Source organism: Zalophus californianus, chromosome 16 (genome assembly GCF_009762305.2).
Source record: "Zalophus californianus isolate mZalCal1 chromosome 16, mZalCal1.pri.v2, whole genome shotgun sequence".
Lineage (NCBI taxonomy): Eukaryota > Metazoa > Chordata > Mammalia > Carnivora > Otariidae > Zalophus > Zalophus californianus.
In genome coordinates, this window is record NC_045610.1 from 61,632,815 (window position 1) to 61,645,183 (window position 12,369).

Genomic DNA, 12,369 nt, shown 5'->3' on the forward strand with positions numbered 1-12,369 from the left:
CCGGCCCCGCCTGCGCAGCGCGCAAAGGAAGCACCTGACAGTCTCTTTAAAAGGTGTTTATTGATCATATACAAAATAAAGAAAACCTTATATATCACAAACATACACTATGTACAGCAATAAATACCCGGGGTCCGGCCCAGTGCCGCCCCCCTGGACAATAATTTAGCAATAAATACTGCACAGGGCAGGGTGGGCACTGAGGCCGAGGCCCGCCCCAGGGAGGCCCCTCCTCACCTGGATCTTCATCAACCCCTGCCACAGCCCCGGCAGGTCCCAGGGAACCGCCACATCCCCCTGGTTTCAGCCCTAGGCAGGACAGGCAGGGTCTGATCAACTCTGCTTGGACCCAGCCGCTCAGCGCCAGGAGAGCACCAGAGCTGGACACACTGGACAGCCCTTGTCCTGTTGCCCTAAGATGCCAGGAGAAGGCTTTCTGTACCCACTCCCGTTTGGTTAAAGGCTTCAGGGAGTAGCAAACTGAGGGGATGGGGAGAAGGGAGGGGCTGGGACACAAGGTTGCTGGAGGGGCTGTCCCCTCGCAGTTCATCGGGGGCACACTCTCCTACACTCCAGCTCGGGCTCGCCAGACACCCACGCACCAAGGCGCTGCTCCAGCCTGGGGTGGAAACGTGCGTGACTGGCCCAAAGGTACAGCACACGCTCAAAACACACAGGCCCGAAGCGGGACAGGCCATACCCCTGCCTCTGTGTGTCTTCCACCTCTCCCCACCTGCTCCCAAACTAGACAGCCAACAGGAACGCAATAACGCGCCAAAAAGAATTAGTCAGTGGCTTCTGGGGGGAAAAAAATCGTTACTGTGTTGGTTCCTTTCACCAAACCACAGCCTAAAAAAGTAACTTACAAGATCCCGGAGCGGAAATGGTGCTGCAGAGGCTGTGGCTTGGGCTTCCCAGCTGTGGACGGGAGCTTTAGCCAACTGGCCACCTCAGAGAGGGAGGCAACGGGGACAGGAGGGGGCTTGACCACCTGTCCCAAAGCAGGCTGCGGCCGATCAGAGCCGTGGGCTCAGGCACCGACCACAGGGGCTGCTGCTGACGGTCAGAGTTGCACACACAGACCAGAAGCGCGGACCAAGAGCAGAAGAGCCTCCAGGGGAGACCCGGCATCCGGCAGAAACCAGCACCCCACACAGCTGAGCAGCCGTGTCTTCTCACCTGTACAAACAGCAGTGCCACCGAGAGTGGCAGCAGCCAGGGCCTCAGCGAAGTCTCCCTGGGGTCATACTCAGGGCAGGAACTGACCTGCTCCCACAGGGTTCTCCTCTGAAATCTGAGTGTCCGTGTTGGGATAAGGGAGGAGTGGAGGGCAAGGGCGAGATGGGAAGGAAGGTGCACACCACGGTTTACTTAGCGGGCAAGTTTGGGAGACTTGGCTTCAGCCAAAGCCCTCGATTTACTGTGTCAGAAAAGCCGAGGAGAAAAAGAACACAACACCCTCACAGTAGGAAAACTGAATTAACAAGAATCAGAAAGACACCAAACCAGTCACGTGTGGACACAGGCTCTACTGTCAAGAAACCAAGGCGAAGGGGGAAAGGGGCAGAGTGCAGAGCGGCCCCGTGGGGCCGGCTTGATGGGAACGGGATGTTCCCCCAAACCCAAGGAACAGCTGCTCCAAATCCAAAGACCTTGAAAGGAAGCATGGCCTCACTAACTCCAGAAGCTTCTTCTACTACCTCAGCCAGACCTGCAATTTCTCTTCTACCTGTGCCCACCCTCCAACTCGCCTCTCACCTTCCAAACCTGCCTCCTTCCTCTGCTCTCCAGGTCTCCAGCCTGGCAGATGGCCGACTACCTCCCAGCCAGCACCAAAGTGGGGACCGTAATTAATGGATACGGAGGGCACGGGCTTCTCCCCCTCTTCAGAGATTCTTACAATGCGATTCCAACTCAGTGCTGCTACAACCAACATCAACAACTTTCATCTAGACCCTAGGTAGACAAAGCCACACAGCAGGGAGGGGCAGGAAGCCACTAAGTATTGAGAGTCAACGGTCAAAATCTCCACTGCAGGCTGACCCGGCACAACCAGGAACGACGGGGCATCTAGGGCCAAGAGAAGCCCATCCACATGACAGGAGCATGTCCCCGCTCCTATCCCATGGGTACCCTGGAGATGAAAACCCCGCTGCCCACGAAGTTATACCCTGCCAGGCCGCACTGAGTTTCTTTTCACCAGCCCACACGTCTGTGCTTTACAGGGTTCAGGGCCCCCAGAGAAGCCAACCAGCGACCTCCAGGAGAAGGTCTGGAGGCTGAGGCCCATGTGGCCAGAGACAGGGCAGTAGCCTCTTGAGGGCTGGCACTGCAGGCAGCTCCTGTCTCATGCCTAGGAGGAGCTTCCGGAGCCAAGTCTGGAAGACTAGCTGCCTCTGCCGAGGGGCCCTGGGGAGGTGGGCTCAGCCCTGGAGAGAAGCACCTCCACGAGCTGAGCAGTGTATCCCTGGAAGACACAGATCCCAAAGGGAGGCGACAGGAGGTCCAAAGCCAAGAGGTGGAGCATGTTCAGGGCAAGGTGAGGGACAGGACCTGGCCCTGTAGACCACAGCCTTTGTTTGGCACTGGTGGAGACCCCCCACCCCAGCCCTCAGGAAGGGAGAAGGGGCCACCCCAGACGCGCCCCAAAACCACCTGGCTTTGCTTGGGAAGCATTCCTTCACGGCATGGAAGCACTGCTGGGGTAAGTGGGCAGCAGGCCTGGAAACTCCCACATGGGCCTTGGGGTTCCCCTGATGAGGCCCACGTGAAGCCCATAGGAACAAAGCTGGGGTCAGCGGCCAGAGCCCACACGTGTTGACTAGAGGCCAAAAGGAAGACACCTGGGGGCACCTAGTGACTCTGTGGTCCCTGCAAGTCTGCCAGCCATGGCCAGAGGCCGTGGGCACGGAAGCAGTGGGGGGGGGGGGGCGGTGCTCTGGGATGGCCCCTCGTTTCACCTGCCCTGCCACTGGATCAGCCCAAGCCTTACACAGACATGCGAAGCCAAGGCTGTGCAGAGGTGAGAGCGGCAGAGCCCCGTTATCTGATCCTCTGGGGTCCTGGGTCAGGCACCGAGGCAGAAGGGGCTGGGCTGTTGGGCAGACCCCCAAGCTCTGCTGGAGCAGGCGCTGCCCAGCACCCCAGTCCAGGCCCAGCAAGCCAGCAGAAGCAAAAACACAGCCAAATCCAAAAAACGAACACGGGATTAACAGACACAAGAAGTGACACCCACAGGTCAAAGGTCACCAGAAGCACCAGCACGTGACGCGGCACAAGACCAGGCACAGACGACACCACGGCACCGGCAAGAGACGGAAGCAGGAAGGGCAAAGGAGTAAGTCACTTTCGGTACAATTGCAAAAGAGATAGCAAAGGGCGCCGGGACGCGCCCTGTGGTCGCTCACGGCTTGGCTTTTTTTTTTTTTTTTTTTGTCTTTTTTAAAACTAAGTTTTATAAATAACGTCTGATAACTCTGTGTATATAAAAACTAAACTCCAACAGCCACAAAGACTTGTCCATAAGTTTACAAGAAAGGGATTTTTTTGTTTGTTTGCTTTTCTCTTTTGTTAAACTAGCAAAGTTTCTATTATACTTTCTTTCCTCGTCCATACATACGGTCAAATGTTCTTGCTTGCTTTTTTTTTTTTTAAAAAGACAGTTTTATAAATACTCTGCAGCTCTTTTTTCTTTAGCTTTTAAACATATAATTTAATAACTTTGTAAAAGGAACTCCTCTCTTTTAAATAAAGGGCTATGTAACCACACAAACAGGTCATGTAAACAGTGACACGGGACCCATCGCAGGACACTGGACACACCCTTCACGTATGCTCACAACCTGTGATTTGGTCTTGTTCAGTGCAATGCGTCGGGCTCGAGCGCCGCGGCCCCTGGCCCAAAGCCACGGAACGCCCCATCCCTCCCAGCGCCTGTAGCGCCCAGGCTGGCGGCCCGCCCATCCCGGGCCCTCGAGGACACCCTACTCGTCGGAGCAGAGCCCATCTACGCCCGCTGGCCGCACTGAACCACAGCCCGCTGCCAGCCAGCAGCTGTCAGGGCCTGGGGGCCACCTGGGGGCGGACAGCAGCCCCTCCTGCCCCGCAGCCCTCCCTGCTCCGACACACGCGCCCCCCGCGCTCGTTCGGTCTTTCTCTGTTCCCACAGGGCCAACTCTGGACACCAAGCCCGCACGGCCTTAGTACAAGGGGGACTGGGGCAACCGCACGTCACCGCCGAACTGACCAATCCCAACGTACAAAACACGATGACAACGACGAGATCAAAGGGGCTCAGCCCAGCGCCCCTGGGGTGCAGGTTGTGCTTTGCAGGGAAGGGAGGAGGCAGGAGAGGAAGAAGAGGAGAGGAGAAAGAAGGGGACAGGGCTGCCAAACTCGCCATGCGCCTAACGGCCCCTTGCAGACCCGCCCAGGCAAGCGCGCGTCCCTACGACCGGGCGTCCGTCTTGGACTTTACTATTGTGATGACGCTGGTGGCGGCCACCTTGCCAGGGACGAGGGGCCCCAAGCCGGCAGCGAGGGGGCCCCGAGCCGGCGCCACGGGGCTGCGGGCCACGGTCCTGGCGAAGTTCTGCAGGGCCTCGTACTTGGAGCGCAGCGCGTCGAGCTCCAGCTTCATGCTCGCGTTCTCCGAGGCGAGCTTCTCCACCTCCTGCTGCAGCTCCGCCTTCTGCTTCTCCAGCTCCTCTTTTTGCGTCACCCGCTTGACGCGGCAGCTGGCGGCGTAGCCGCGGTTCTTGAGCGTGCGCCGCCGCTGCTTCAGCTGGATGATCTCCTCCTTGGACAAGCCCCGCAGGTGCTGGTTCAGCTCCCGCACCGACATGGTCACCAGCTCCTCATCAGTCAGGCTGGTGCCATTCTCGCCCGGCTCCCGCTTCACCTGCGGGTAGGACAGTGCACGAGGTCAAGGCTCGGGGGGGACTGCCCACCTTGTGGCCCGCCGCCCGCCCCACCCCTCAAGGCGCCGCCCACTCCGGCCGCTCACCTTCAAGGCCTTGTTTCCTTTATTGGGGGTCGTCATAACCCGGGGGCACAGCAAGCAGGCACTCTGCGAGACAGGGAGCAGAGGTCAGGACCCTGGAGACCACTCCCCTCTCCCTCTACAGGCCACAAAGAGCCTGGGGAAGGGGCCCAGCCCCCAGCCTCGCCTCTCATCTCACCATTCCCAATACCTGGCCCTGAGGACCACCTGCCACCCTTCGGCTAGGTTGCTCCCTGTCCGCCTGTCCCTAGGGAACCCAGTGGGTCTGAGGGGGGAAGGGGAACGGAAGGGCTGTTAGAAAGGCAGAGACCAGAAAAGGGCCTTGGGAAGGGATGAGAGGGATGCAGGAAGGGCCAGCCTAGAAGGAAGCTGGGAGCTTTAAAAATAACCCCAGTGTGCGCCCCGGAGCATGGCTGTTCCTGGCGAGTCATGCTGACTCAGCACATTGCTCCCGCTCCCGCTCCCTCACCAGCCTGGCCTGGCACTCCCCAAGGCTGCCAGCCAACACAGCCCCAGGGGACCCACAGCCTAAACAGAGCACTGCTAGGGCCAGGAAGGCCGGCCTGGCCAACAGCAGGTGAGGGCTGGGGCCAGTGAGCCTGCACCTGCCTACTCCAGGGCCCTACCTCCTATGGCCACCTCCCCTTAGCTGGCCCTGTCCCCACGAAGGCTTAGGGGCCAGTGGGGACTCAGGCCAAGAGGAGGATGCAGGAGAGTCCTGATTCTCCCACAAACTTTTCACTTTGAAGAGCTCAACTGTTTTCAGCATTGGTGGAAGCCCCACCCCCAAGGTAGCAGGCACCCCAGCAGAGGCCAGGCTCAGCCCACCTCCGTGGCTGATGGAGCAACCTTCCTGTGGCTTTGGGTTGCGGCATTTTGTGCCCCTGCCCCACCCCATCCATGCTATTTCCTAAGAGTGCCGGGTTGGCCACCCAGGGGGCCTGCTCAGCCCCATCCTGTCCCCCCCCCCCGCCCCCGGCCCCAGCCAGGGGTCACTGCCCACAGCGCAGGGAACAGCAACAAAAGGGCCTGGGGAGGGGTGGACCAAAGGGCCCCCTCACACCCATTCAGTTGCCCTTCCCACACCGGGCCCTCACTGTCTGCTTTCTCAAGCCCTGCCACGGGCATTTCTGCGCACCTAATCCTGCAATTCTGACTCAGCCAGCCCCCACCAAACCCTTAGGCAAGGACACTCCCTTTCAGCCCCCTACTTTCCAGGTTAGGCGCAGAAAGGTAAATGGCCGGAGGAAAAGTCGGACCACGGCCTCCCTGCTGCAGGAGGTCATAAGCGCTGCAGGCAATTCTGGGCTGGGGGGCCTTCTGACCCTCACTGGGGAGATAAAGCACGGGTTAGGGAGGTGGAGGTGCAAGGTGGCTCCAGGGTAGAGCCGCCACTTCACCTAGCCTCGCCCCGGAGGCGCCTCACCACAGCCAGCCAGGTCACCCAAGGCTCTCAGGCAGGCCCTGAGGCTGGAGTCCCACGGCTGTTCCGGAGCAGAGGGTGGAGAAGACAGTAGCTGGAGATCAGAAGATCCTCAGGGCCCCAAATGCACCCTGGGGGCCAGGATTTCACGGCCGAGCTGGAGGGGCGCCCCAGCCTCGAGTCTGAGTCGGGGTGCAGGGACACTCCTATGGGTCCTTCCATTGTCAGCCCGAAGGAGAAGTCCTGGCACCAGCTCTGCCCGCCAGCCATCCTCCCTCCTCCATCCCTGAATGCTGAGCACAACGGCGACTTCCTGAAGAGATCACACACAAAAGTGCCGAGCGTGGCGGCTGGGAGCTGAAAAGTGCCTCCTCGACAGATTTCACCCTCTGCAGAAGGCCTGAACTCAGCACAAGTGCAGCCACTCGCCTCCTAATCAAAGGTGTAGTGTGAGTGTGTGTGAGTGTGTGTGAGTGTGTGTGCGTGGGCGCGCGTGCATGCGGGGGGGGGGGCAGGGCTCAGCAGAGCCAGGGCTTCAGCCTCCTGACCTGGCCTCTGCCCACCTGGGAACACACACAGATGTGACAGTGATAGCCTTTGGGGATGGACTGAGAGAGACAGCTCAGGGCACCTCTAGAAGGCAGAAGCAGGGTATCCAGGAGGCAGGATTAAGGAAAAGCTTCCTGTTCTCGCAGTCCCAAAGACCGGTCCAGAGCTGGGGCCCAGTCATCCTTTCCCGCTCACCTTCCCCAGAGGCTGAGCCACACTAGTAGAGAAGGCATGGACAGCCCCACGGGCCTGAAATCACCAAGGTACCCTGGGCCACCCCCTCAGGCTGACAGCCAGCTGGGAAGGGAAAACAGGTTCGGACAGCTCCATCCCCTTACCTGGGCCCAGACTCTAGGCTGTGGACACTTGGCAAGAGGCAAGACAGTCAGCCCCTGCTCCTTCTCCTGGCCTGCAAACTCTAGCGGCCAAACCTCCCAAACAGCATAGCCCCAACCTAGCCTGACCTTCCTCCCACCCTGCCCTTCAGAACCACCTCCTGCAAAATCCCTCAGCCACGGAAAGCCATTCTGAAAAAAGTCGAAAACTTAATTTCCACCTAAGAATAAATGAGAAGACTTAAACAAGTACCCCCTTCAGGAATCTGCACTTTCCTAAGATATAAAATTCCAGCCAAAAGATCAGCTGAAGTGTTAAACATCTGGCATCTACAAGCCCAAGGCTAAGTATCTATGAGAGCGTGTGTGTGCTGGGGGGAAGGGGTGCCCCCGAAGGCAAACCACAAGGCCAGCCTGACCTAGCCACGAACCCCTAGGCAAGAATGGTCAGCTCTGGTCGAGACAAAACACCCTACTCCTGGAGTCCAGGAACCACCCACACATTCAGGAAAGGTAGCTCAGGCCACACCACCCTCAGGCTGTCACCCCCGAGAGGCCCGACACCCACCAAGGCCACAGTCCTTGCTAACACCCACACAGCACAGAGCCCCAACCTCAAGTGGGACAACTCTAGGGTGATTGCGAACTGCATTATTCTGCTCCATGCCTTCCACACCAGCCCACCAGCCATGCCCCAAAGGCCAGGCACCCTCAAAGCCACCGCCACCTACAGCTTTGCCCCATACCCCAAGGCCAGGCGGCAAAAGGGGCAGGGCCTGCTCACCAGACACCTCACTCCCCAGATGTCAAAGTCCTGCTGCTTCGGCTCATTGGCAGTTTCCTGGTAGAGCTGCACCTGCTTCCCCTGCCCTGTCCACTGTCCTCCAGGACTTGAGTACAGGCACCCCTTTTTCTCCCACTGACTCCCTCTCTGGCCGGGGTGTATCCCTCTCTTCCCCGCCCAGGGGCTGCCCAGCCTAGCCAACCAGACCAGTCACAGGGAAAGCCTGCTTCCCAGTCTGGCAAGCACGGCCTCCCTAAGCTCCTCCCCTCCTCTCACTCAGAGAACTATTTCCCAGTTTGGGGAACTGTCCCAGACGCTGGTCAGGGACCCACTGCCTAAGAAGACATGCCTGGGATGGGACGGGCAGGCCAGGGGCTTCACATTCTGCCCGGAAAGAAAACCTGCACCAAGGCCCCTCCACCTTCTCCTCACCCACCCTGCCTTCAACTCACATACCAGCCCAAACTTGAACCTCTGCCCCAGTCCCTGGGCCTGGCCCCTTCCTCAGTTTCCCTCCTACTCTTATCTCCCGGCCTTTCGGACCCCAGGCCCCTAGCTCAAATCCCCCCCGCCCCAGACATCAGAATGAGCATCGAGTGACCTCATGCTGATGACTCAGCAAGTCTCCTTCTGGGCTCTGGCACGCGTGTGTCGGAGCGAAGCCGGCGCGAGCAGGGTCTTCCGGGCCCCGCCACGTGCCGCCCCCTCCCCCCCCCCAGGCCCGCCGAGGACCCCTGCGCCCGGGGAGGCGGACACAGACACCTGATGAATCAGCAGCTAGAGCCGGGGCCCCGAGGCTCTTCCGCGGAGCCCTAGGCGCCCCGCTCGACCCCACCCTTTCCTCCCGCCACCACGGCCGCCCCTCCCACCAGGATGCCCGGGGCTCCGCCGAGAGAGCCCCGCGTACGCCCCGCCCCGCCCTCCTCCGTCCCCCGCGACCCACCCCCAGCGTCTCCGGCGCAAGGGCCAGGAGCTGCTCCTGACCCGCGGGGAAACCGAGGCACGGGCCGCCAGGAGGGCGCAGGGCAAACCCAAAGCCAGGAGCGCGCAGCCCGCGCCCCTCCCCGGCCCGCCAGGAGGAGCCGCGGCCCCGCCCGCCCCCACCCCGGGCCCAGAGCCCCCCTGCCCGCCGCCCGCCCGGCCCGCCGCCGCACTCACCCACCACACTGCGGGCCCGGGCGGGCCGAGGCCGGGGCGGGCGGGCGGGCGCTCCGAGGCCGCGCGGGGGCTCCGGGCCCGGGGTGGGGGCTCGCCGCCTGCGCGGGCCGGGCCGAGCGCGCTGGGAAGGCCGGGCCGGACCAGGCTCGGGAACCGCCGCCGCAGCCGCCGCCGCCGCCGCCGCCGCCGCTCCACAGACGTCACATGATGTTTGGTCACGTGGGTTCCATTCATGAAGCGGCGACGCGGCCGGCCGGGGCTTAAAGGGGAAGGAGCGGCGGCGGCGGCGGCGGCTGCGGCGGCCGCGGTGGCGGCGGCGCGGCGCGCCCGCACTGCGCCTGCGCGCCCGGAGCCGTGGCCCGGGCACCGCGCGCCGCGCCCTGCCCTAGCGGGGTCTCGCGGGACTGGCCCCGGGCGCGCGCTCCTCGGCAGGCCACGCTCCGGGCCGCGAGACGGGGGCTCCGGGGGTCCCGGGGGCGCGTGTCCCGCTTTCCTGACCCACGGGACCGGTGCGGCCCTGAGGTCCCCGCGCATCGCGGAGAGGGTCCTCGAGGTGCTTCCGATGCCGCATGGCGGGCACTGCGCGCGTTACCTCGCGTAATTGCCCAGCCGACCTCGGCCCTACCGGGCAGCCGTGGCCTGGTTCACAGAGGACCCGACAGCCTTGTCCAGGATTCAGAGTGGGGTCTGGCCAGGGCCACCGCCAAGGTCCTGCGAGGACTGGGGTGTGTCCTCCCCACCGCCCCGAGACCTCACGTTAGTGATGAGGCCTGGGGCAGCGGAAGGGACTGCACCGTAAACATCTGTTGAATAGTTGATGTGCCCGCCGCACCTTTCCTGTTTCATCCACATCTGTCTGGGACTCCGTTCCCACGAGCCCGCGTCTGCTCCCGCCCCTTCTGTAAGGACTTCTGGATGCTACTCAAAATTCCCAGAGACAGAGGCAACCAGGGGGAGTTGGGGGCACTGGAGCTATCCCATTCCCACTCCCAAGTCCTGGACTTCCCTTCTCCGGTGTAGAGCCAGGAAGGGTGTCACCCCGCGAGGCAGGGCAGTGTGACTCAAGGTGAGCTGGCAGAGGGAGCAGTGAGGGACAGGCGGCGGCCGGGTCTTTGTGGGAATTCAGTGCCACTGACTGATGAAGGCCATCCACGGAGGCCCCCAAAGCCAGGGGCATAAGGGCCCCGGCAGGACCCCCTGCCTGCCTCCAGGAACGTCCCTCTCCATCCCACCGTGCCTTGTACCCTGCTTTGTAGGGTTGTGTGTGGTTGTCTATCCCAAGGTGCTCTTTAAGGGCAGGGCATGACATTGTACTCCAGGGCCTTAATATATCTGGGGCATGACTTTTTTTTTTTTTTTTTTAAGATTTTATTTGTAGGGGGACGCCTAGGTGGCTCAGTCGTTAAGCGTTTGCCTTCGGCTCGGGTCATGATCCCAGGTTCCTGGGATCGAGCCCTGCATCGGGGTCTCTGCTCGGCTGGAGGGCCTGCTTCTCCCTCTCCCACTCCCCCTGCTTGTGTTCCCTATTTTGCTGTGTCTGTCTCTGTCAAATAAATAAAATCTTAAAAAAAAAAAGATTTTATTTGTAGGGGCACCTGGGTGGCTTAGTCGGTGACGCGTCTGCCTTCCGCTCAGGTCATGATCCCAGGTCCTGGGATAGAGCCCCACATTGGACTCTCTGCTCAGTAGGGAGTCTGCTTCTCCCTTTGCCACTCCCCCTGCTTGTGCTCACTCTCTCTCTCGCTCGCTCATTCTCTCAAATAAATAAAAGCTATAAAAAAATAAATATTTGGGCGCCTGGGTGGCTCAGTCGTAAGGCGTCTGTCTTCAGCTCAGGTCATGGTCCCGGGGTCCTGGGATGGAGCCCCGCATCAGGCTCCCCACTCAGCAGGAGGCCTGCTTCTCCCTCTCCCACTGCCTGCTTGTGTTCCCTCTCTGTGTCTCTATCAAATAAATAAAATCTTTTAAAAAAATAAAAATAAAAAAATAAAGATTTTATTTGTAAGTAATCTTTATAACCAAGGTGGGGCTTGAGCTCACAACCTCAAGGTTGCATGCTGTACCCACTGAGCCAGCCAGGTGCCAGGGGCATGACTTTTAAAGTCAACCAAATATAAAGAACTACAGAGGCTTGCCCGAGGACAAAAATGCAGTCCTGTGGGCTCCAGCTTCTCCAGCCTCCTCACCAGCACCACCAGCTCTGTTCTCCTGATCACACTTGATAGGGATGTAGGGCCTGAGCTACTGCTGGGCCTCAAGAGCCGCTCCACACAGCAGGACCCTGGCAGGCCACATGGGGTTGACTTGGTGCTACCCAGCTCAGGCCGGAACCACACCGCCATCAGGAAACATAGGTGATTGGCCCTGGGGCTGGGAGCCACCATGGGTGGAAGCTCACTGGCTAGTCCCCTCATGCCCCCAACACCCCTAACTCCTCAACCCTCACAGGATGGGGTCTGGCTGCCACTCATACGTGGGAGGTGACTGAGAGGCTGATTTATGTCAGGCTGCTGTTCTCCTCCCCCCCACGGGGTACACACCTGGCCACTTCTTCCATCTTGGAAGAGGGGACAGGCAGGCGTGAGGCTGCGCCCACCCAGGGCCACCAGAGAGGTCTGTGGGAAGTGAATTAGGGCCCAACTCACCTGGAGGCCAGTGACACTGTGTGGGTGTGAGGGCTGCCTCCTACAAACAGATGGCCCTGGGCCCTAAGGTCAGCCCTCCGGACATGTGATGGGGGTGCAGGGCTGCCCACCTTCTAATCTCTGGGACCTGTGGGGAGGGCAATGTTCCAGACCACCCAGGCTCCTTTGCTGCCCCATCACCCCAGACTCTTCTTCAGAGGCATGGGAAGAGTATGTGAACAGGGTCCTGATCACCTGCAGAGTAACAGGTAGCTGGTTTGTTGGCATGTCTGGGGGAGGCCATCAGGAAAGAGGACGTGCCATGTTGAAACACCCAAGATAGCCAAGCCTCCGGCGTCTGTCTCTGGGTCCAGCTGGAGAGCCCAAGAGAGTCCGTGGTTGGTCTCACCTGCCCTAAGTCTGGCTGGCCCCCACCCAGGAACAGCACTGCAGCCTTGCTTGGGAGTGATACTGCAAGGAAAGAGGCCCACAGG

The 12,369-nt window shown here is 60.5% G+C and overlaps 1 protein-coding gene across 6 annotated transcripts; it reads right to left on the reverse strand.

The window, feature by feature from the left end:
* Positions 1-40: 40 nt before the first annotated feature.
* On the reverse strand, positions 41-9,327 carry MAFG (MAF bZIP transcription factor G). 6 transcript variants are annotated; one of them, XM_027567495.2, is made up of 3 exons: positions 9,252-9,327; positions 5,006-5,068; positions 41-4,900 (listed from the first exon to the last, which is right to left on the reverse strand). In XM_027567495.2, the coding sequence occupies exons 2-3, from the start codon at positions 5,039-5,041 to the stop codon at positions 4,448-4,450; spliced, it is 489 nt and encodes a 162-aa protein (XP_027423296.1). In that variant the 5' UTR covers positions 5,042-5,068; positions 9,252-9,327; the 3' UTR covers positions 41-4,447. The 6 variants fall into 6 exon arrangements, with proteins under 6 accessions (XP_027423296.1, XP_027423300.1, XP_027423297.1 ...); XM_027567499.2 differs by lacking the exon at positions 9,252-9,327 and adding an exon at positions 8,695-8,713; XM_027567496.2 differs by lacking the exon at positions 9,252-9,327 and adding an exon at positions 8,101-8,605.
* Positions 9,328-12,369: the final 3,042 nt, after the last annotated feature.

Bases quoted from the DNA above. Each gene is read 5' to 3' on its own strand.
- MAFG (XM_027567495.2), bottom strand. From the start codon at position 5,041: ATGACGACCCCCAATAAAGGAAACAAGGCCTTGAAG. The intron at 4,901-5,005 runs GTGAGCGGCCGG...TCCTACCCGCAG, and splicing joins AAGGAAACAAGGCCTTGAAG to GTGAAGCGGGAGCCGGGCGA.